At 43.5% G+C, this 21,120-nt stretch overlaps 1 protein-coding gene across 1 annotated transcript in view; it reads left to right on the top strand.

Annotated features, from left to right (window-relative positions):
- The window catches only part of PEX5L (peroxisomal biogenesis factor 5 like), an 81,137-nt gene extending 61,624 nt beyond the window's left edge, over positions 1–19,513 (top strand). The window contains exons 7-13 of the mRNA XM_014606183.3: positions 9,797–9,913; positions 10,817–10,960; positions 12,421–12,491; positions 14,253–14,450; positions 15,215–15,380; positions 15,740–15,897; positions 19,309–19,513. Of these exons, the coding sequence (XP_014461669.1) occupies positions 9,797–9,913; positions 10,817–10,960; positions 12,421–12,491; positions 14,253–14,450; positions 15,215–15,380; positions 15,740–15,897; positions 19,309–19,513 (1,059 nt within the window). The remainder of the gene's footprint in view (positions 1–9,796; positions 9,914–10,816; positions 10,961–12,420; positions 12,492–14,252; positions 14,451–15,214; positions 15,381–15,739; positions 15,898–19,308) is intronic.
- Positions 19,514–21,120: the final 1,607 nt, after the last annotated feature.

Genomic DNA, 21,120 nt, shown 5'->3' with positions numbered 1-21,120 from the left:
CAGATGCATGACAAATAGGTCCAGGGAGGTGATACTTCCCCTCTATCGGGCGTTGGTCAGACCGCAGTTGGAGTACTGCGTACAATTCTGGGCGCCACACTTCAAGAAGGATGCGGATAACCTGGAGAGGGTACAGCGAAGGGCAACTCGTATGGTCAAGGGCCTGCAGACCAAGCCCTACGAGGAGAGACTAGAGAAACTGGACCTTTTCAGCCTCCGCAAGAGAAGGTTGAGAGGTGACCTTGTAGCTGCCTATAAGTTCATCACGGGGGCACAGAAGGGAATTGGTGAGGATTTATTCATCAAGGCACCCCCGGGGGTTACAAGAAACAATGGCCACAAGCTAGTAGAGAGCAGATTTAGACTGGACATAAGGAAGAACTTCTTCACAGTTCGAGTGGCCAAGGTCTCGAACGGGCTCCCAAGGGAGGTGGTGCTCTCCCCTACCCTGGGGGTCTTCAAGAGGAGGTTAGACGAGTATCTAGCTGGGGTCATCTAGACCCAGCACTCTTTCCTGCTTATGCAGGGGGTCGGACTTGATGATCTATTGAGGTCCCTTCCGACCCTAACATCTATGAATCTATGAATCTATTAGTATCTAGCCACATCATTGGAGATGAGCAGGGATCCGGGTTTTCTGTTTCCCACAGTAAAACATAGAAAAACAAGAATTTCCCCCTTCACCCAATGAAAATACAGATTTTTCATTTTAACAGAGAAACCTGCAGATTTTGCACTTTTACAAAGAGCCCTCTGTAGGATTGCAGAGTTTCAGCCTGCAAGGGACTGTTGGGGAGTGGGAGGAGGACAGTCAGGCAGGGGGTGACACATGCATGTATATGCACATGGCTGCCAGACAGCCTGGAGAGCAGCTCCCACAGGTAAGTCTGGGAGGGTGGGGGGGAATTGAGGCCCCCAGAGGAAGGGAGGCAGGGAGGGAGTTGGGCAGGGCTGGGGCTGTTGCCTATCTGTGGGGTACACGGGGCTTGGGGCCCAGGGCCAGAATGCACAGCCACAGAGCTCTGGCAGGGAGCAGTACAGGGCCATTCGGGGGGGCGGGGGGGGAGCGGGGGCTGGCTTCCTGCCACTGCATGCAATCCTAGGGGGGGCAGGAGGAACCTGTGTCCCCCCAGATCTGTACACAGAGTGGGGACAGAGGCAAGTGCAAGCTGCCCCCTGCGGGCTTGGGCTCCCTGCCCTGCTGCCCTCCTCTAGGGCCTCCACAGCCCAGTAGGTGCAACAAGGTGCTGCAGGGCAGAGCAGAGCCATGCAGGGAAGCTCTTTGCTGCTGTGAGCTCTATTGCTGCCCTGGCAAGGTGTCCTTTGCCCCCCCAGCAGCAGTGAGGGACACAGCTCCATGCCACTGCCCCCACTGATGTCATGCAGGCAGAGGATGCCTCGCCAGGGCAGTGCAGAGTTTGCAGCGGCAAGGGGCTTCCCCGCATGGCCCCACTCTGCCCTGTGGCACCAGCTTGCACCCACTGGGCTGCAGAAGCCCCAGGGGGAGGACAGCAGGGCAGGAAGGCCAAGCCCACAGCAGGCAAACCCACACCTGCCCACACACCACTCACAGATCTGGGGGGCACAGGTCCCTCCTGCCCCCCCTGCCCAAGCAGCAGGAAGCCAGCCCCCCCTGCCCAATCCCACAACAGGCAGGCAATAGGGCAGGAGGGAGCTGGGCCCTGGCAGCTGGTGGGGGTCAGCAGAGGGCTGGGGGGTGGGAGTGAGGGGCACCAGAAGGGCCAGGAGTCTGTGGCTTGGGAATGAAGGTCCTGGACCTGCATTCTGCAAGCTAAGAGGGCAGAAAGACCTCTGATTTTCCATGATAAACAACAGGGCAGTATGAAGCTTCAGCAGCCAATTTGATTCAGAGGAGATTTGGCCCGATTTGGCAATCAAATCTCTGAATCTGAATCAAACTGGGACACCAATTAAAAGGTCCGAATCAAATCTGAAGCCTCTGAATCGATTTGGAAGAGATTTGGAGCTGCTTTGGAGATTCAACCATAGACTAAACAGGCAGCAGTCCTCACCATGCTGGACACAGCTTCCTCCAGCTGGTAAGTCTGTTTTGGGGGGGCAGAGGGGAGAGGGAAAGGGTGCAGGGGAGGGAGAGATTGGGGCTGTGGCTGGGACAAGCTGCCCAGAAGGAGCAGGGGGCATGGGACTCAGGGAGGGGGGCAGGGGAGTGGTGCAGGATGCAGGCATAGCAGCACTCGGAGCAGGGGCTATGCCCTGCTGCCACTTGCCCAGCTGGGGTCGGGGCAGGGGATGCAGATGCAGCTCGCTCCAGGCAGAAGGGGGCAAGCGGCACTAGGGCATAGCCTGCCACTTGCCCAGCTGGGGCGGGGGGTCACAGGATGTGGGTGCTGCTGCCGCTTGCCCAGCTGGGGCAGGGGGAGGGGGCGCAAAGCAGGTGCAGCTCACTTCAAGTGGAAGAGGGCAAGTGGCAGCAGGGCATAGTCCCCGCTCCTAGCACTGCTGTGTCAGCATCTCGCATCCCGCACCACCTACCCCGGCTGGGCAGCTTGCCCCAGCCCCAACCCCAGCCCCTCCCTCCCCAACATCCCTTCCCTCCCCGCTCCGCCCACCACAACAGACTAGCTGGAGGCAGCTTTGTCCAGTGTGGTGAGGACTGCTGCTTGTTTAGTCTATGGCCGAATCTCCAAAGTGACACTGAATCTTCAGAACTGATTCAGCCAAATCGAATTGGGACAGTGATATGAATCTCCAAATTGAATAACTGTCCCTCCAAATTGGCCAAATCTGAATCTGAAGTGAATACTTGCCACTTTGCACAGACCTAATAAACAACCCAAAACCAAACACCAAAATTTATAGGCATTTATTTTATTATAGTGATTGAGGAACTGGTAGGCTTTCAAATTACTTTAAAATTGGAAATATATCAAGAAAACATTGTGTCCAACTGATACCTATATATATATATATATATATATATATATATATATATATATATATATATATATACACATACCTATATATATATATATATATGAGTGGCCTTTCATTTTAATCACAGCTTTTGGGTTTTTAATCAGAGAATTTGCCATTTTTTTTTTTTATCAGAGAATGTGCGATTTTTTTTATCAGGGAAAACCAGGATCCCTGGAGATGAGTCATTTCAACTAAACTGTATTTCTCAGAGCATAGCAAGTCACCCAACCATGTCCTAAACCATAACTCACAGCATAACAACGCGTTTGCGTTGAAAATGTAAATTGGCTACACTGCTCTTAAACATAACAAAAGGATGGTTAAAATAATGAATTCAAGCAGAACAGGATACTTTTAAACAGATTATAGCTCCATTTGAAAAACCATTCAAGGGATGCGGTTATTGTCAAGCAACAGATCCCTGGACATGTGTGCAGCATTGAGTAACTTTGCAATGCATTGCTATTAGCAACACAGAGGTAACATTTCCAAGAATTGTTCCCACTCGGCTTACCTATTTGTCCTTGGAACCTGTGAATCATGGTTGGACCGTGGGCCACTGCTTTTAGACTAGGTTACAGGTGGTAGCATACAAATATGCCTCAAGCATTTGGGACCGCTCCACTTCTGGGTCTGCTGTGGGGCATGCGGGGGACCTGCCCCCCCACCCGGCTCAATGACTGATGCCTCCTGGGTCTGGGGCAGCACCCAGGATCAATCACTGAGCCAGGGAAGTGCAGGGGGGGTTCCCCATTCACTTGGCGCTGGACCAGGAAGTGGACTGAAAGTACTTCTGGTCCACATCTGGGTCCGCCGCTGAGCATGTGGGGGCCCCCCCCCATGCTCCTGTGGGATGCTCCTTCCGCCCCATCATCTCAGCATTCACGAGCCATGCCTGGTACCTCAAGGTACGTAGAAAAAAACATATAAAGCTGTGTTTATGGTCGAATCGCTTATTCTCCAAATCAGAATTGAATCTTCAGATTCAGGTTAGGCTGAATCAAATTGGGACAGTGATCTGAATCAGCGAATCGAATCACTTCCCCTGAATCGGGCTGAATCCGAATGCAATACTGCCTGCTGTGCACACCCCAGAGCAGCCCTTGCCTTCAGCTATGCTCTCCAGGAGTGGAGGAGTGGAGGCTTGCTCTTCTCCAAAGTCTGGCACAAGCTGAGCTGGGCTTCCCCCTTTTGTACTCTATCAGGTCTGATATTTTAGGATGGGAAAGCTCCATCCCAAAGTAACGGTCCCCTGCCTACTGAAGGGGTTTTATACCCTATCACAGTGGACATCAGTGGAAATGATAAAAACATGTGATGAGAAAACAAAATTTGAGCCATTGACTTGAGTTATTAAAACTACAGCATCTTTGTTAATTAGGTGTCTCAATACCAAAGCCAGGTTTCTTTTTCTTATATTGTTTCTTATTTCCAAGCCACTGGGCCATAAAATCAATTTTGCAGAACTACTACTAAAAGCAAAAATTCTAAGTTATAAATATTTGAACAGCTAGCATTTTCTATTGGAACCACAGATTACCTTGCATTTAAAAAAACAGCTTGTAAAATGAATTTTCAGACTACCCTAAATCTTATCCAGAGAGAAGGGAAATTCTTACCCCTCTGTTCCCTGTGTGAAGCTCACAATTAGAGCTCATCAGAACATTTTCTATGAAATGCATCTTGTGTCAGAATCTGGCATTTTATTGAAGTTGAAATGTTTTGTGAAGACATTTTTGATGGGTCCAACATTCCCAAATCACTCTGATGGGAAGATGGCTGAGCTTTTCAATCCTTTAATGGACATTCTGACTCAATTCCAGAAACAAAAGCTTTTTGGTTCCTTCCAAAGGAAAGCTAAAACAAATTTTGCATCTTAACTAAGTACTGTGAAATGGAATTGTCATCCTCCGTTCAGCTCTACTCAGAATGCATATTAAAAAGGTGGGATCTCTCTTTCTATGAGCAATGCACACTGGAACTCAGATTTCCACGGGGAGTCAGAAGGGGCCATCAGTGGCCAAGTACTCACACTGATCAGACAGGTTTGAAGCTGTTTGAGCTACAGAGAAAAGCGGAGTATTGAATACTGGCATCCAGACACTGTAGTGTTGGGCACATGGGAAACACCTCTGTTAGATAGCTAGAGAGAAAGCAGTTTGGAAGGAACCTTGTGAACCTGTAACAATCACAACCCGATTCTTAGCACCAGCCTTCCTATCCCTGTACATCTCGTGTTAAATAATCTCACTGCTGTGTCCACCTGGATTTCTATTAGTTTGTGCCTTCCACTTGCACTAAACTCCTGATCAGATATGTTGTTGTAAGTCACATTTGCCCATATAGGCTTTGAGTCCACTTAACGCTTTGCAGATAATGCCTCTTTGCAGGCAAAGAGCATGCACGGGGAGATGTTTTGAGGTCAAAACTAAGATGCAGCTACCCAGCCCAGTTTCTGATGCCCTTAACTCATGATGAGCAGTACCTTACTCTACAAATAGTCCCACTGGAACCTTGTACTATAAGGTGTTAGTTAAGTATGTGTGTTGGCCCATGATGACTTCAGTTCATTGATGATCTAGCCATGCACTTGGAAGAACCAGAAAACACCCCTTGTAGCTCGTTGCTCTGGACGCATACTCCATTTTGAATGGTCTTCATTTATCCCTAATACACTGAGGATGGGGATGTGGGGCCTTAACCTAGAATCTATCTTTTTAACCTTGACCTGTTTCCATTTCTTAGCATCACTTGTGGCAACCACAGTTACTGCCTCACTCTACTGCACCAACTAAATCTCAATTTTATTTCAGCATCTTAATGTGCTTGCCCTATACTTGCTTTTTCTTTCCTCTTGCCTTTGAACTCAGCATTATTACTACTCAAATATTTTACCAGATGTTATTGTTCACTGTCTCCAGTAGAGTAGATCATACAATATTAGGCTCTCTCTGCTTGTGTCACAGAACCTCAGGTACATTAATCCACTTGAGTAAACACCTTTTCTCTAAGCTTTTTCCCTCCTCCCCCATGAAGTTGAGTTGATGCTGCATGAACCAAAATGAGATATTTATTCTGTTCTGAACTGTTTAATCTGCATTTTACCATCATCTGTGCACAGTTGGTTTTGGAAAGGACTGAGCTTCCTGCATTCATTTCTGAGAATTTTATATAGTAATTTTCTTCTGTCGTCAATAAGATGCAGTGCAAGCTACTGCAAATTCTGGCTCACAGAGAACATATGCTGCCTCTGAGATAAAGAGTGTTCTGTTAAAGAAACACACACAAGCATGAAAGATAAAATGTAATTATACAGGGGTCCAAATTTGCTCACACTAAAAAGTCCTTCATTTAGTGGGATTATTTGTGGAATAAAATAAGGCCCTGTGAAACTGCCAGAGTCAGACCCCTGATAGAAAGGCACTGAAGGCTCATTATGTATCTGAAATTATGACAAAGGCTTTGGCTGCAGAGGGATGCCTTTGTGATTTTAGAAATGTAACATGAGTAATGTATACAATTAATCTCACCCTGTAAATTACATTTAAATTAGTTATAGGCATCTTTCAGTGGAATGTAGCCACCCAGGGGGAAAATATAATATATTTTCTCACCACATTTCACCTCTGCAAACAAGAGCGCACCCAAGAAACACATGCTCTTGAGTATCTGCAGCACCTTTCATCACCAGCCCACAACATTCTGCACTGACCTCCACTGCAAACTTCACTTCCTTAAAAAACAAACAAGCAGCCCAAAAAAGAGGGTTGCCAACCCATATTTTTTTACTGACAATCTGTAAACTGTTTACTGACAAACAAGAATGTTTTACATAATGTAAATGTAACCTTTCTGCCAGACCCTGGACAAGAGATGGGTTCATATTTGGGGCTTGAACACCAAACATAGTAAAAAAATATCTGGTTGTCAGTAAAAAGTTTGCAGATGGTTAGTAGAAAAAATATCTTGCAGCGGCAACCCTGCTTGACTGCAGCAGTAGTTTTATACCATGCTCCCCTATCCGCAGGGGTCCCCTACTCATTCCTAGACCCTGATACCTCTCAATTGCATCCCATGCCATGCTGCCCCCATGCCAATACCACTCCTTAGTCTCATCCCCACTGGCCTAAACTCCCCTGTCCCAGCACAGACCCCTGGGATTAGTGTGCCTACCTATGAGATGAGCAGGGTACAGGCAACATGGGCATAGTAGCAGCAGCAAGCCCACATGGCTTGGGAGGGGTGCAGGGTACTACATAGAGTCCTGTGAGCCTTAAACCCTGAAAAGAGCTCCCTTCAGCATGCTGTGCTCCTGCTCAGACATTAGGTGGTACTACCATGCTCTGTCTGTCCTTTAACAGTGTCTCTCTCTCAACTGACTTGAACCTTCTGTTCAACATACCTTTCCCCCCTCCCCAGAGCAGTTGTAGTTCAGGTCACATACGGAACTTAATCATCTCCTTGACATTTGTAGTAGGAAACCAATGCAGACCTATTGTAGTGAAACACTCACTTAAGATGTTAAAGCATTGAATATTTTTAGTGCACAACTCCATAGCTGGCCCAGCTAGGAAACGAGGACCATTGCTATTCTCCAAAACGTCAGAGATGAACAGGATGAGGAGCTGAACATAGCTACCAGCTTCTTAGTTGCCCTGCTGTGGTGGGCATTAAGGGTGCCTATATATAAGCAGCAAGACTGCTTCAATGCGCAGTAATTACAGTGTGTCAGAGCCAGCTCAATTAATCCAGTTTGCTGGAGCATGGTAATTACCATGTTTCAGCAGACTCCAGCATCTCATGCATCAGTGTCCCTGAACTTAAAAATGGCGGTGGGAGTGCTTTAACTAAAGCTTGTTGAACGAGCTTTAGTTAAAGTGACCCTGCTGCCATTTTTAAGTGTGGGAACGCTGGTACATGAGACCCTCTGGGTGCTTTAATATGAGTGGCTCTCAGCTAATAACTTTGTATTTAATTAAAGTGCCCCCTCCCCCGCAGAGGATGTCTATAATGCCCTGAGACAGATAGTAACTCTGTAGCTCTGCAAGGTTTGAGTAATGTCCAGGGAACTTGGATCTTAGACAAGCTACAAAACTGTTTATGCCTTTAAAATGATAAGACCTGGAGTGCAAAACTGATTTTCAAACTTTAATTAATAAGTAGCTAATTTTAAACATTCCAACTGCTGATGGATTAGCACCAGAGCTGCAGTAGAGGATTTAGCACTATAAACTCCTGTTTATGATTCAGCTATTTTAATTTACATCAAGAAACATCATGGCCAACAGGGTCACAGACAAGAGACACGTGTTCTTAATATATCAGTCTGAAGCTTATATAATATATTTCATTGCTACCCAAAAAAACCACGCACTGAGCTCAATTCCTTGGGCTTTATTAGGAGTGCAGTAGAAAGATCAGTTTACTTTTTCCCCTACAGACATTTTGTGAATTCACCAATCCTCCGTGAGAAATATTCTGCCTTTAAAATATAAGGGGATAACATCAAGTAGTTCAGAGCTACTTAAAGATGACCGCTCTTAAAAGCTGATCAACTGGCAACATCTGGTTCAGTATTACCCTTGCACTCTGATTGAGCAGGTGTCGTTATAGTCTGTAAGCTAATTTCAAACTTAGGCCATATACTGACATTCAGTTTTTCCCAGAAGAGTCACTGCTCTCTCATGAGAAACCATGAGTGTACAGATGTTCAGGATTTTTCCCAGAGCAAAAATAAACTGGCCACTCCAAGAGAAAAATATACTGGGAACAACCAGTATTAAATCCCTCCTGGGGGAGTTTCTCCTGGGACAGTGCATGTTTGTATATGTTCTCTTCTGAGAGTAACCACAGCACAGTCCTCCAGCATCCCAGGGTGCTTTGTTCCTGCTCCCTCCCCCCACAGGGAGACAGTGTATCACTCATTGGACTCTGCAGCTCCAGCCCAGCAGAAAACAGAATATTCCCCCTTCACAATTCCCACATTGTGTTGCAGGGAGACACTGGCCGTGTCTGAACCGTCTGGGTCAGCCAATTAGGACTTCCCTGTGCACTGCCATCATTCTGTCTTCAGGCAGGCTAAGGGAGCCTGCAGAGCATGCTGGGATGCATGCATGAAGATGCCCTAGCTGTGCAGCATCAGCACTACAAGCTCTCTGTTCTTCAGGGGCTGGCCATTCGAATGGGTAGGTGTCTCCTGGTACGTTTTTCTACTAGGAGAATGCTCCCATCTCATTTGAACATGTGTAAGCAGCCTTAGGTTCCTGGAAAACTCTTTCATTTAAGAACATCAGCTATAGACTTTCTTAGCACCATTGTATACTTATAGAGGATCTTTAATTGATAAAACTTCAAAGCTTTACAAAAACACCTCTCTGTGGTGAGCATATATTATATATATTATGCAGCTCAGAATATCAGGGTTTGGAGACATTATATATGCATTTTGCCTAAAGTCACTCAGTAAATTAGGGAAGAGAACCAAAAAGAGAGCACAGATCTGACTCCTCTTCACTATGAGATAATAGCTGAACCAGACTTCTATTTTTTCATCCAAAACTTGGAACAAAAGACACAGGAGAACTCCCCAGTCCAAACAGGATTTTATATCAAATAGGCCTCCATTGCTGCCTTTACTTTGCTGCAAATGCCTGAAAATTTAACACCGGTGATTGAAGCCATGCTGGTCCTGTATATGTTTGCATTTTTGAAACATCTGAAGCAGGTTGGGAGTGTGGTGTTTTCTTACAATGGAGTGTTTTTCAATTTAAAATACTTCTTTTTTTTTTTTAATTGCTCTTTCACCACCCCTGCCCCCTCCCTCCCCTCCGCCTCCCAGTCAGATACAGAGTTTTGGGATAAGATGCAAGCAGAATGGGAAGAAATGGCTCGGAGGAACTGGATATCAGAGAACCAGGAAGCTCAAGGGCAAGTAGCTGTTTCAACCATTGAGAAGGTAACATCAATTGTCTTTAACAGAATAAACTGCAATGGGAAGAACTAGTGATGAGCACATTTGAGAATTGGGCCCTAAAGCAAGGAGATTGAGCACTTGAAAATCTGGCACTATGTGCACAGCAGCCACCCTCCTTATGAAGGGATTGTGTCTGCTGTCCCATCTGTCTGATAGATTTAAATTTGATTTACACTTTCATTTTCTAGCTATGTTAAAGCATTGGTAGGAAACAATATTGGACAACCCTAACAGGTGTTTGCATCCCTTCCCTAGGGTCTATGAGACAGTACCTGCCATCCTTACTCGCCTGAAACTAGCATTGATTTCTCTCCTCCTAAACCATCTCATCTGAGAGTACATGAGTGGGCTTAGTTAGGTGCCACAAGCTTGGATAATATCTCAGTGCTGAGCAAACCCTCTTTCAGTTTTAAAACAAACTCAGGGGCTTGCAAAATGGAATAACATCTTGGGAAATCATTCATCGAAGGTTTCATGCTACATCATAAAGCCAAGCACTGAACAAGACAGTGGATCGAAAGTACAGGGAAAGGATAGCCCCTCTGAAACATGCGCTTCAAGCCCAAGTTGGATATATCTAGTACACACTGGTCATATCAAAGTCAATTTGGGTATTGCCACACTGACTGGGAGTAGGCAAAGCTCATAGGAGAACTTAGAGTAACTAGAAAAGGGTGCATAATTTAAGTTCCCAGTGCTGATGTGTGACCTGAATCACATAGTGTTACAATCTGCTTTAATTAAAACTTTACAGGGTAACTTGTATCATTTCCATACAGAAAAGAAACTTTACATCTGTCTAATAAATAATGAGCTATTGAATTTTATGCTGTTAACAATCCTTGATGCTGTGTTTCATCTTAGGACCATTCACTTCTGTTCCAGGGTTATTACTTTCACACAGAAAACCCTTTCAAAGATTGTCCTGGTGCTTTTGAGGAAGGATTGAAAAAACTGAAAGGAGGGGACCTGCCTGTTGCGATATTATACATGGAGGCTGCTATTCTACAAGAGCCCAATGATGCAGAGGTATTTACACTTCCTTATCCTTCATTCTGGGAAGGAAAGGATCTAGAAGTTGGTTCATTTCACGTTCCATCACAAAGATAGGAAGGGGCCTGGATCAAAACCTTTGGCAGTCATAATTAAGTTAAATAAAGGACATAGTAACCTTGTTTTTGAAGCATCATGTAGTTGGAAGTAGTTGAAGTAAAACCATCAAGACACAAAAACCTATTTCCAAAGAGTTTCAGAATGTACAACTTTCATTTCAAAGCATCAAAACAGCCCCATTTAAAATGATCTTTTCCTAATATTTTCAATTTAAAAACTTCCTTGAAAAATTTCATCAAGTTTCAGAATCAAGCTACATCTACAGCGTGCTTAGTGTATCTTACGTTAAAGGTGCTGGGAATGACCAAGCCTTAGAGATGCAATTGGTATCTGGGATACAGGAGCAAAAGAACATAACAGGAATGAAGTCTGATGCAAGGAGGAATCACATACCTAGTCCTTAGGGACAAAAGGAGAAAGGATTTCACAGTGTATTTGACTGAGGGATGCTGTAAGAGCAGCACTGACTTCAACAAACCAGGAAGGAACAATATGAAGCAGAAATATGGATTCAGTGCATGCCATTAAAATACTGATGTTTACTCTAATGCAGTATTTGCAGATTCCTCATATTTACAATTAATGAATGTAGATGATGAACATCAAGACTTCAACTACTCTCACTCAATGTTTATTATTTCCATTTTAAAGACCCTGTGTGTGAAGGGGTGCAGTCAAAAGATATAGCTCATATGGGAGAAAGACATTCCTCCTTTCCTTGTGGAAGACCACAAAAGGACAAAATATCTGGGACCTAACTCCTCAGCTGATGCAACTCAACATAGCTCCATTTATAGTCAAAGGAGAAGAAACAGTGGGATTCAGCATAGTGGGACAAAGTCTACTTTCAGATATACAGTGCAGAATCAGAAAAAGTTGTTGTACATGTAAATCTTGGTCTCTTTATCTATTGCTGTATGTACATGCAGCAATAGATAAAGAGGTCTGGGGTATTTGGAAGACCAAAGAAAACTCCCTGCCCCTGACACTCTAGATTCCCCCTTGCACAGCAAAAGTAGCTGTTCTTCACCATTTGAGGCAAAAATTTTACAATACCACAATCTATTTAAAATATGTAGTAATTCACTTGAGAAAACTACATGGGGTTTGAAATTACAGCTGTTCAGTGAGCAGAATCCCCTTCAACTTCAACAGGAACATTATGTGAGGCCTAAAGATATCCAAAACCACTTTCATTTGTACTGTTGGTTAATTGGCAACAGAAATACCAGAAATACTATAGTTAGAACAGTGTTGGATAGAATTGCTATCTATAAAGGTCTATTTATTTAAATCAAGCACCAGATATTTCTCTATAATTTCAGTTGCACTTGAGCACATATTCTAAAAAGTAATACCAATTATTATTTTTGCAGGCTTGGCAGTTCCTTGGAATAACACAAGCAGAGAATGAAAATGAACAGGCAGCTATTGTTGCCCTCCAGAGGTAGATGCACCTAATTGCAAAATATTGGATCCATCCACGCATTATTAGCTAATAGATGCCTTTGTGCATTTCACCTCACTTGTGTTCTGAATTTTTATATTCAACTGTGAAAAATATTGACCTGAATACAAGAAAGTTGCCATGGTGGCTCTGGGGGCAAAAGCCAGACACTGTGTTGCAATTCAGTGCAGTAATTGCAATATTTAGTTTAATATTTAAACAGATGGAAACACAAAAGCAAAGCTGCATGGCCCTAGCAAACATGAATTAGATTCAATGCAAATAAATGCCTTTTCAATATTCTAGGCACACAGTACACTTTCTAAAGGTTTCTCTTTCAACGACATTTTTTTCTTAATTGAACTGAACTCTTTTTAGCAGCTGAACACTAAAGTGATGGAGAAAATGTTTTAGTCAGTGAGTCTCAGCCAAGCTATGATGGCACCTTGGGGTACCGTGAGACCTGTTAGGGTGCCATCAGCTGCCACACAATATTAACACCTTTAAGTGTGCAAACACCTAGGAATGATACGTAAGATAAATCCGGAGATTTCAAATAGGAATCTGTAGTGTTACAAACAGTCTGACCTGTTATGGTCTTTCTGACTTCTTTGCAACAGAACTTCTCATTACTCTTCCATAGTCAAGAAGCAAGTGAAAGCTAAGAGCTAGCATTTTCTGAGGGGTGCCCTGAGTTTAAAAAGGGTGAGAACTGCTGTTACAGAAGGATAGGAATATAAAGATCCTACATGCAAGTCAATGCCTGTTTCAAAATATCACAGTTACACTACTTTTATCTGTAGTAAGTGCTGCTCTATTTTTACTTGAAGCAAATGCCTTCTCCAAACTTAATTGTATTGACTATGTTCACACTCAAACCAATAAGATCCTTCAGTTACTATAACTCATTTATATACAAAGACACAGTGGGCCAGATTCTGCTCTGTTATACTCATAGGCGACTGGTGCCACCTTAGTCGGGGGGGGGCACATGCCCCCCCACCAGCGACCAGTCAGTGACCTGGGGAGGGGAGGGGAGGGGGGACAGGGGAGCTCCTCCACAGCCAATCTCACCAACTGGGAAGCAGCCACGGCGGTCCTGGAAGTGGCCGTGGAGCTCCCGGAAGTGGCCGTGGCATACTCACTCCCCGGCCAGCTCTTGTAGGAGAGGCACCAGTGCTCCCACCTGCCACCCCCCGCCCCCCTACTTGTTGCCTAAGCGGCGAACACAGCCTGTCAAGGGGTACACCAGCTCTCTCAGGGGGTGCACATACACCCCCTACGCATTGCCACTGGTTATACTCCTGAAATCAGTGGGCTGTCTCCACCCTTACAAAAATATACAGAGAACTGAATTTGGCCCAAGAGATGTATATGAAAGGATAGGTTTTTTCCCCCCCTACATTTTACATAGCCAAATGCTTCACACAACTGCTTCCTTCCAGACTGCACAAGCTTGTGCTTATTTTCCAGGCAGGCATTATTAAAAAAAAGAATTCATCCCATGTTTGCTATTCAAAGATGGGAAGTAACTTTATATTTATAGAACAACAGAGGTGCAGATGACACTTACCACACAAGAAGAAGGCAGAATCAGGCATCCCGATCCTGAAATCCTCCTTCGTATAAATGATTCTTCACACATGTATGCAGCCCTATCAAAAGCACTAGGATTAGGGTTGCAGATTAGGCCCTATGATGAAAATGGTCATGTTTTACTAAGAGAAGTTAAGAAGAACATTTCTTTTCCTTTCTGCTCAGGTGCTTAGAACTACAGCCAAACAACTTAAAAGCTCTGATGGCGTTGGCTGTAAGTTACACTAATACTGGCCATCAACAAGAGGCCTATGGAGCTTTAAGAAACTGGATAAAGCAAAACCCAAAATACAAGTATCTAGTGAAGAGCAAAAAAGGGTCTCCAGCACTTACCAGAAGAAAGTCTAAACCAGCAGATGAAAGGTTAGTATGGAATATTGATTATATCTGAGAAGAAAGGGTGTTTATACACATGCTCCGAGAATGAGGGGGGAGGAAGAGGGGCACTTTAATTAGAGCTGCTCTAATTAAAGTACCCAGAACATCATGTGTATCAGCATCCCCACGCTGAGAAATGGTGGCAGGGTGCTTTAACTAAAGCTCGTCCAATGAGTTTAAAGTGCCCCCGCTGCCATTTTTCAGCACAGGAAACCTGTGGAAATTTCCAAGTAATTCTGAAGTATGTTATTCTGCCTGGGCATAATCCACAGACCTTTGATGATGAGACCTTTTCATGGAGCCTACCTTGGATTTAGGAGTCTAAAAATCTTGGCTTAGGACTTCAAAATCTTTATCTAAGCCTCATGAACACTAAGCCCACTATTTTTGCCAACCTTGTTCCCTCAGTTTAACCTCAAGTGAAGCTCCTCTTCCATTACTTGGTTCAGCAGGTAGAACTGATCCAAATTAAAAGCTCTTACAAGCCCACAGTATACCTATACCCGAGTTTTCAGCTGCACTTTGGCTTAGCACTGCAGGTAAACTTTTGAACTCCACTGAGACCTCAAGCAGAGTCAAAAATAAATCTTTGCTATACTTACAATGAAGTTGCCTATTTTCACATTTCAGGAGCACGCAAAATCTCATATATAGTTTAAAGATGTGAAATGCTGGCTGTGCAGTAAATACTGCTGTGCTTACAAAGAACGTGCAGGTGAAGTCTGGTCTTATTTTTCACTCTCATCTAGCTTGTTACTTGAAGAAGTAAAGGATTTATACCTGGAGGCAGCTCATCAGAATGGAGATATGATAGACCCCGACTTGCAGACAGGCCTGGGAGTGCTCTTCCACCTCAATGGAGAATTTAACAGAGCAATAGATGCATTTAGTGCTGCCTTATCTGTTCGGCCAGAGGTACCTTTTATGATTTTGCATTAAAAAGTTTAGTTTTACAGGCAACTCGTTTTCCTCACTTGAGGCTGACCAGTAATAATGAGACATCACTTCAGCCATTAACATTTTAATACCTGAAATTGAAATGTTAATTATAAGAGTGCCATTTAGAGGCAGATTTATGCATGTCCAATTTCTACCTGGCACTGATTAATTGTACTGGTTATATGAAGTTGCATATAAATTATGAGTCAGAGCTTCATATATTGTCAATTAACAGAGGATAGAATTATTTTATTTTCTTCCTTACTCCAAAGGAGAAGAATTATTGTATCATTTTGCCTCACACCTAAAGTTAAAAAAAGTCATTTTATCATCAGGATTATACACTATGGAACCGTCTGGGAGCAACCTTGGCCAATGGGGATCGAAGTGAGGAAGCTGTCGAGGCCTATACTAGGGCTTTAGAAATTCAACCCGGCTTCATTAGGTCCAGATATAATTTAGGAATAAGCTGTATCAACCTAGGAGCATACAGGTAGGTTAAGCATATTGATATTTAAATCTAAAATCAAAATGCATTTCCTAGTTAAAAGGTTCTGTATTATGAATTGTGTTTAACTCTGTTATAATACTGTTATTTTTTTGGATGAATATATGCAAAGTGCTAAGGAAGATGTGATAATATACATTTTTATTTTTTTTTTTTACGATCTACTCCTCTCCATGAATGCATTGTAAAACACAATGAAACTATTGAAGGGGTAGTGAAAACGTAAAACCTGAGGTCACGAGATGTCCTATTAGAACCTGTGGGATGTTGTATGCTTGGAAACAGGCATGTGCTTACAGGATTTGCTGAATTGGGATGTAAAAAACCACCTTCTGAAGGGAAGCTAGTCTCAAATGCCATCAAAACTTTTTTTAAGGCAACAGGAGGCAATGCAGACAAGGCACTAGGCTGGAACTCAGGAGACTTTGGTTTGAAAGCTACTTGTGAAAAATATCCCTATCAATACATTTCAATATTATCAACATTTGTCATCATCTATTCTTTTCTATTAAGTGGTGGTGGAAGGGAATCAAAAAAATTAAAAAGGGGATTTTTTTAGTGTTTGTTGCTAAAGATTGAAAAATATTACCAAAAAAATGGTTGCTTTACTTGGCAATTTCAATCAACTAGCAAATTCAATTCAAGTGTCTTTTGACGGAAAGTTTCACTGGTCAGAAACCAGTGAACATTGTTTTATTTTGTTTTTACTCAAGAGTTTAATTCCTGACTCATTGCTTCCACTGATCTTTTATACAATCCTGTGCGACTCTTCAAGTGGAAATAATATTACTGATTGTCTTTTGCAAAGCTTTGCTATCTACAGATGGAAAGTGCTAAATGTTACATAGGAAGATAGAGACCATCCAAGGCCACCACACGCAGTCCCCTGTGCACGTAGACAAATATTTGTCCATAAGGTTTGACAAGATCATCCCTTCTGACTCCTCTCACAAATCATAGCCACAAAGCATCTTTAAAAATAAATATATGTTTATCTGCCAGTGTGCCACAGGTAAAGAAGAAAGGGGACAAGGGCACCACCAGTGCCTGGCCACTGGAGTGGTGAGGAACTCGTTAGGTTCAAACGTACTCGCACAATCCTAGGAAGAAGATCAGAGGAAGGCAAGAAAACCTAAGGTCCTTGCCAAATTGATAGGAGGGAAAAAGTCCTTCCTGGCCCCAAATCTGAAGATCAGCTTGATCTTGAGCAGCTGAGCAAAACCCTTCAGCCAGACACCTATATTAGCAACAAAGAATTTTAAAGCAGTGCAGGGGGTCTTATCTTCCATGAAACTTGAGACCCAAAGAAACTATCCCCGACTTCAAAAAGCCCAGGATGATTAAGGCAAAAACATTTCTGTGCAACATGTGAAACCTCAACAATACAGCACAAGAAACTTCAGATAGAAAGCAAAGCTGACGTGGATTTTCATCGTCTAAGCTGAACAAAAGGCGAGGAGCAAACAATGAATATAATTATGGCATTTCTCATTATTAATGAAGCATAACACACTGCATCCAGCAGATAAACTGAGTAATTCAAAGAATTAGCCAAAGTTGCACCTCTGCCCACAAAGTTGAAACAAAAATGTCAAAGAAAGGTAGCAGCACGTGGGAAATTGCTCATGCCCCACGTTACTGGGAGAGTAAATCAAAAGAAAACGAGGCACGGGACCGTTCCATAAATATCAACTCTAGCTCCTCCTTCCTGTGTTATGATCTGAAAGGCATATTTGTTCCCTGTCAGTAAGTGGCTTTCTTGTACATCTGTCTTTGAGGCACATCCCATACACTCCCTCAATTCACTATATGAATTAAGGGTAAAATACCAAGTCGATATAAAAGGGTCCTAGGTGCCTGAAGTACAGGCAATCAGGACTCATGGTAGGGATGACATCTTTTATTAGACAAAGAAGAGTTTTGCAAAAAATAAATTTTAATCGCAAGCTTTCGGGCACAAACACCCTTCATCAGGCATTGGAGAAAAGATCATAAAAGTTCTGCTGGGTAGAAATGAAAGTTCATATTTTATAGGATGTCACAGAGGAGTCAATAGATGGAAAACTCCTCTGAGCAGTCAGTTCGTAGCTGGTATGGAGCATCTCGCCTCCTGCGAGGATCTGTGATGATGCAAATTACCTTAAAACAAAGGCAGGAGCAGGATCTCAGGTTTCAGGTGGACACGGTTGCTTCCTGCTTGGGAAAATATGAAGATTTCATTTTTTTTTAAATCGGCTAAAATTCGATATCTTCCATGTGTCAGGTATCCAGGTTGTAGCCGGATTGGTCTAGAGGAAAAGGCAATCAGTACAGGGGCATGTTTATAATAAAATATTTCGTGACCACAGGAATTTCTCTGCGCCAGAGGTGCTAGCTATAAATTTGGGGGCCCCAAACAAAACTAGGGCGGCAGGGAAGGGGGACAAACGCGCCTTTGTCACAGCCCTGTGTTCCCACCCCAGCCGAAGGAGCCCTGTGCCACTCAGCTGTAGGAGTTGGGTGTGGAAATGCAGCAGAAGCAGCCCCGAGCTGCCCGGCACTAGAAGCTGAGCTGGAGCAGCCCTGTGCTGCCTGGCCATGGGAAGATCTTACCTGTGCGGGGGATTTAAAGACCACCCCCACTGTTCCTGCCTTGTCCCTGCACTCAGCTCCTGTGGTTGGGCAGCATGCGGCTGCTCCTGCCATGCGCCGGCACACAGCTCCTATGGCTGGATGGTGCAGAGTTTCTTCAGTTGAGCTCCTGCGATGCAAAGGGCAGGGCTGCTCCAGATGTAGCAGACTGGTGGGGAAGGAATAAGTTGGTACCCGGGGCTGGTGCCCCTCTCGCCTTGCCTAGTTCTGCTACTGCCCTGGACCCGGTGCCAGATTACAACATGCTGAGGCCCTAAACTGTGTCCAGTTTAAGAGGCCCCATATGAGAACAATAACCCACGAAATCCAAAATAATGGGTTTTCATGAAATTTTAAGATGAATTATTGTTATTTCTGCATAAATTTATTAACTCAATATCAATGATTGTGGAGTCATATATATATGTATATTTTTGTCATGTTAGAATGGAAATGTCCAGGTTTTTGGGGTTTTTTTTCCTTATTTAGAGGCCCCTCGTACTATGAGGCTCTAAACTGTAGCTTAAGCAGCACTGCCTGGACCCTTGTTTTGGCTTGAAGCCATTTGCTAATTATATCAGTAAAGGCTCATCAGCAAGCAACTAAAAAAAGGAGTAGGGCAGACCCAGCAAGAATAGTATGAACAGAACTGTGGTCAAACATAGTCAAATAATGCATCTCATTTTATACCAACGCCACAGAAGGGAGACAAAAAAATATGTACCTCATCTTTAAACACGATAACGTTGTGATGTTTGTATGTTGCCTTTCTTTCCTCCGCTACAGGGAGGCTGTCAGCAATTTCCTCACTGCTCTCAGCCTGCAGAGAAAGAGCAGGAATCAACAGCAGGTTCCCCATCCTGCAATATCAGGTAATATCTGGGCAGCTCTCAGGATCGCTCTTTCTATGATGGACCAGCCAGAACTATTTCAAGCTGCTAATGTGGGTGACCTGGATGTCCTATTAAGAGCCTTTAACTTAGAGTTGTAATCTATATATATCTATAGATATAGCTATGGAGGCACCCAGTTTTCCTGGAAAAAACAGAACTCTTTTCTTATCTGTTTCAAGATGACAAAGGACATTTTCCAAAAGGCCATGGCCATGGCACTCTTGGGGGGCATTTCTGAGACATTGCCCAATTCCTGGAAAAGTTCAAAAGCACAAAATATTGTAAATAACATCAAAAACTCAGATGAAGGAGTAATATGGACAGCAACTCATCTGACAAAGATGTGACTTAGATGAAGTAGTCAGACCTGAAGAACCTTCATCCCATGCAAGCTCTCTCTCTCTGTATGCACACCTATACAATGAGAGATACATCTAAGAGCAAATCTAGATCATCTTTATTGCATAGTTGAGTGGCAAATCCGAGGAACCTACATAGTAGCTCATCGCACTAAATTGACACTGCACTGCCCTATTTGAAGTTACTATTTTCCCCCCCTGTATTTTCCAGTTTATCTAAAGTCCTTCTACTACATAGGCCTGCGAGCAGGTACACAGGTTAAAAGTATTTTTTATTATGAATATACATTAGCTGGAGGTGAACAAGGACTTTATCTGTAAAGAGACCTTGGTTGAATTTTACTGGTGGGTCCACCTGTACAGACCTTCAAGATAGAAACCCCATGCGACTCCAGGGGAGTGCTGCAAATGGAGGGCTTGCAGGACTGGGCCTTTTAGTCACTGGAGAGATGAGCTTTGCAAGCAGTAGCAGTAATTTGCACTTGAATTTCTGTTGTTGATCCTTTTACCCCAATCCTGCAAAGAGTAAGAGTGCATCTCTATGGAGTGCCTGGCAGGATGAGTGTCTGTGTATGACGTACGCACTTTAATCTTTCCTTTTTATGCTATGATTTTGGGGGTTTTTTATATTTAGAAATGAAAACTGTAATGCTATAGCCATGTTGGCATAAAGGACCAAATATAACTTGGAATGAGAGTTTTCCAGAGCCTAGTGTTTGAAATATTTAATTGATTACCTCAAGTGAATAAAATATTTTGTTATCCACGTACTGGTAGCATTACACATACAAAGACTGTACAGATTAATTGGCAGTTGGTGTCATCTAAGGAAAAAAAATGTATTCGTGCAGAAAAAAAGGAAAGGTTTTTTAGGAGCTGATGCCGTCAGACCCTACTCAGGAAAACGTCCATTGAAGAGAGACAATTTTCCTGAATAAGGACTTAGAAACAAGGCTTGATGATGCTCTCACTGCAATCATTGGCAAAGCTCCCATTGATTTCACAGTGGCCGAATCAAGCCCTTAGTTTGCATCAGTGGTTCTAACTACAGTACTAAGAACCACTCAATCTGTGAGGTGCTGAGTGCTTCCTGTGAAATACCAGACACCTTCAACTCTGCCCGATTTCCAGGTGAGTTGATCAACACACACTAGAGTTGAGTGCAGTGAAGACGGATGCTGAGTTGAGCACAATGCACATCAATGCTGGGTTGACTTGGATGCATTGCACTCTGCTGCTTGGGCTGGAGTTCCCGAGTGTAAAGTAATCTTCTGTTTGCACAAAAGGAATCAGAGACAGGTATATAGATTTCTAGAGTTCATTTTCAACTGTTAATATTTTTCGTA

Source organism: Alligator mississippiensis, chromosome 7 (assembly GCF_030867095.1).
Source record: "Alligator mississippiensis isolate rAllMis1 chromosome 7, rAllMis1, whole genome shotgun sequence".
NCBI lineage: Eukaryota > Metazoa > Chordata > Crocodylia > Alligatoridae > Alligator > Alligator mississippiensis.
Note: the sequence above shows the minus strand (reverse complement) of the source record. Positions and strands in the feature narration are given on the sequence as shown.